The sequence below is a fragment of the Lepus europaeus genome, chromosome 9 (genome assembly GCF_033115175.1).
Source record: "Lepus europaeus isolate LE1 chromosome 9, mLepTim1.pri, whole genome shotgun sequence".
Taxonomy (NCBI): domain Eukaryota; kingdom Metazoa; phylum Chordata; class Mammalia; order Lagomorpha; family Leporidae; genus Lepus; species Lepus europaeus.
In genome coordinates, this window is record NC_084835.1 from 11,354,610 (window position 1) to 11,356,825 (window position 2,216).

Below are 2,216 nucleotides of genomic sequence, written 5' to 3' on the forward strand. Positions count from 1 at the left end.
TACCTTTGTTGTGACAGAAAATCTGTTATCCCACATTAATCGGTTTTTTTTTTTTTTTAGAGAGAAAATTTCTGTGAAGTTTGTAAAATTATTCTAATGAGAGTGGAAAACACTCTTTAGATAAATTTCCTTAGCCAGTTACTGTTCCTTCCCCATATGGTTTGAGTAATTTCTATTATGTGTTTGTCAGCCCTAATTAGCACCAAAGGACTGACCGTGCAGTAGCCATGGGACACAAGTATCTGGACGCACACCAGGATTTGGGGTCACTGGTCTATGTCGTGCCTGTGGAAACCGAAACGATGATGTCCACACAGTATCCAATCCCAAAGCAGCTCACCAGCAGCAGGATAGTCTTAGTGGCCCTCTTCTCTGGGGAGCTCCTTGGAGAACAGCTCAGGCTGTGGAGATGCTGGGACCACCACACATGTCTGTACAAGACAAGTGTCATGTAGCCACTCGAAAGAGCCATGAGCCCAATGAAGAAGACATCTCTGAATGCCATCAGGGTGGACAGGGCCCTGTGCACAGAGCTCATGGGCAAGAAGGAGCAGTGGTCCGTGAGGAAGAGGAGTCCAGGCTGGGGCTCACTGGGTGTGGCCACCGTGTAGAGGAGCAGGTTGCTACAGATGCACGAGGTCAGGGCCCATATGAAGAGGGAGAAACAGAGGAGGAAATGTGGGGATCTACATTTGAACCGCGCCAACCAGGAGCTACCGGGGCTGATGGTGACGACCTGAAGGGTGCTCAGGAGGCCCGTGGTGGCAATGGAGAGCTCCCCGCATTAGCTTGTTCAGGAAGACGATCACTTTACACCAGATGTCGCTCTGAGCGTCACGTGCTCCCCACAGGTCCATGGACAGCAGGAGCCCCCTGGTGAGAAGCATCACTATGTGGACCACAGCCAGGTGGGTGACGGTCAGGTCCGTGAGCTTGGGCTTGGGGCCCACGGAGAACATTGAAATGTGCGGGGAAAGAAGGCCCGAGTTTGCTGAGATCCCAATGCCAGCTTGAGGATAAAAGGCATTTTTTAAGGCAATGTAACTGAAACGTTTGTTCATCTTCATGAGGACATTCAACCAGATAGGGCTAGGAAGAAAAGCAGGAGCGTGTGACAACAGCTCTGTTCTCACCGGCAGGTTCCCAGTCACTGCATCAGCATCTCCAGAATCGTCACTTTAACCAAAATAATTCAACATGGCTCTGATCTCATCTTGTAAGTGCACAACACACCCCACTCATTCCTCCAAGGAAGTCATCACCTGGTGGTGTCATGTCACCCCCTTCTCTGTGAGCAGAGACCCCTCCGCCTCAGCTGCTCCTGAGTCCTGCCCACTTTCACGGGCAGCTGGCCGACTTTGCCACGACAGAGATGGTTTCTTACTAGTCTTTGGATCTACAGTGCCTGAAACACTGCTGCTTACCTAGAAATTGCTCCCCACAGTCCGCTGGTGTAAGTTCTGGACAAGTGAAGGTAACAATCTTCTGGCTGAATAATCCCAACGGCCCGTTCTCGTGGTTTAGTCGCAGGAGTTCAAAGTCATGAGGGCTTCAGCAGAACAAGCCCGGGACCCAGACCCTGCTACTCTTAGCATCAGCGCAAGAGGGCGGTAACAGAAGCACTTGCCTGATGGCGTTGTTGGGAGAGTGTGTGTAAGTAATGGAGAGTGTTTAGAGAATGCCTGACACACCTGGAGCACTGTGGCCGTGTTCCTCACTGATGCATTGTTTCGTCGCCTTACTGTGGCTCAGAGCAGCTACTGCAGCGTAGTGGCGATTTCATGGCCACCATAGCACTGGCTTCTTGTGACAAACTTTCACCCTGGCACACTGATGGTATTCTAGTCTAGCTATCGTCATTTTTTTTTTTTTCTTCTTCAGTTTTTCTATTTTCCCCAGGAAATCCAGATATTTCTGACATTCAGAACCACTTCCAGGAAAACAGGAAGCTGGCCGGAGGAGTCTCCTTTTCAATTCTCAGTAAAGTGGTACATACCACATTTTATTCCCTCATTGTTCTCAGACCTGTGTATTGGGGAAGCTGCCTCCCCCAGGTATCTTGTTCGGTGATACCAAGGCACTCTACACAAGACGCTTGCTGCAGGCTGTTCAGTCATGACCTGAAAACATCTGCTGCTCAGAGGTATGAGTGAATACCTCAAGTCTCCTTTAATTGATCTTTCATCATTACCTGGAGTTCTACACAATAAAAATCG

At 49.5% G+C, this 2,216-nt stretch overlaps 1 protein-coding gene across 1 annotated transcript; it reads right to left on the reverse strand.

Annotated features, from left to right (window-relative positions):
• Positions 1–274: 274 nt before the first annotated feature.
• On the reverse strand, positions 275–1,067 carry LOC133766185 (putative vomeronasal receptor-like protein 4). The gene is made up of 2 exons (XM_062199906.1): positions 718–1,067; positions 275–623 (listed from the first exon to the last, which is right to left on the reverse strand). Exons 1-2 carry the CDS (start codon positions 1,065–1,067, stop codon positions 275–277), a joined length of 699 nt encoding a protein of 232 aa, XP_062055890.1.
• Between the last annotated feature and the right edge of the window lie 1,149 nt (positions 1,068–2,216).

Excerpts from the sequence above, each read along its gene's own strand:
- LOC133766185 (XM_062199906.1), bottom strand. The coding sequence starts at position 1,067 with ATGAAGATGAACAAACGTTTCAGTTACATTGCCTTAAAAAATGCCTTT. Across the intron at positions 624-717 it reads GGTCGTCACCATCAGCCCCG|CAACCTGCTCCTCTACACGG; the intron begins GTAGCTCCTGGT and ends GTGCATCTGTAG.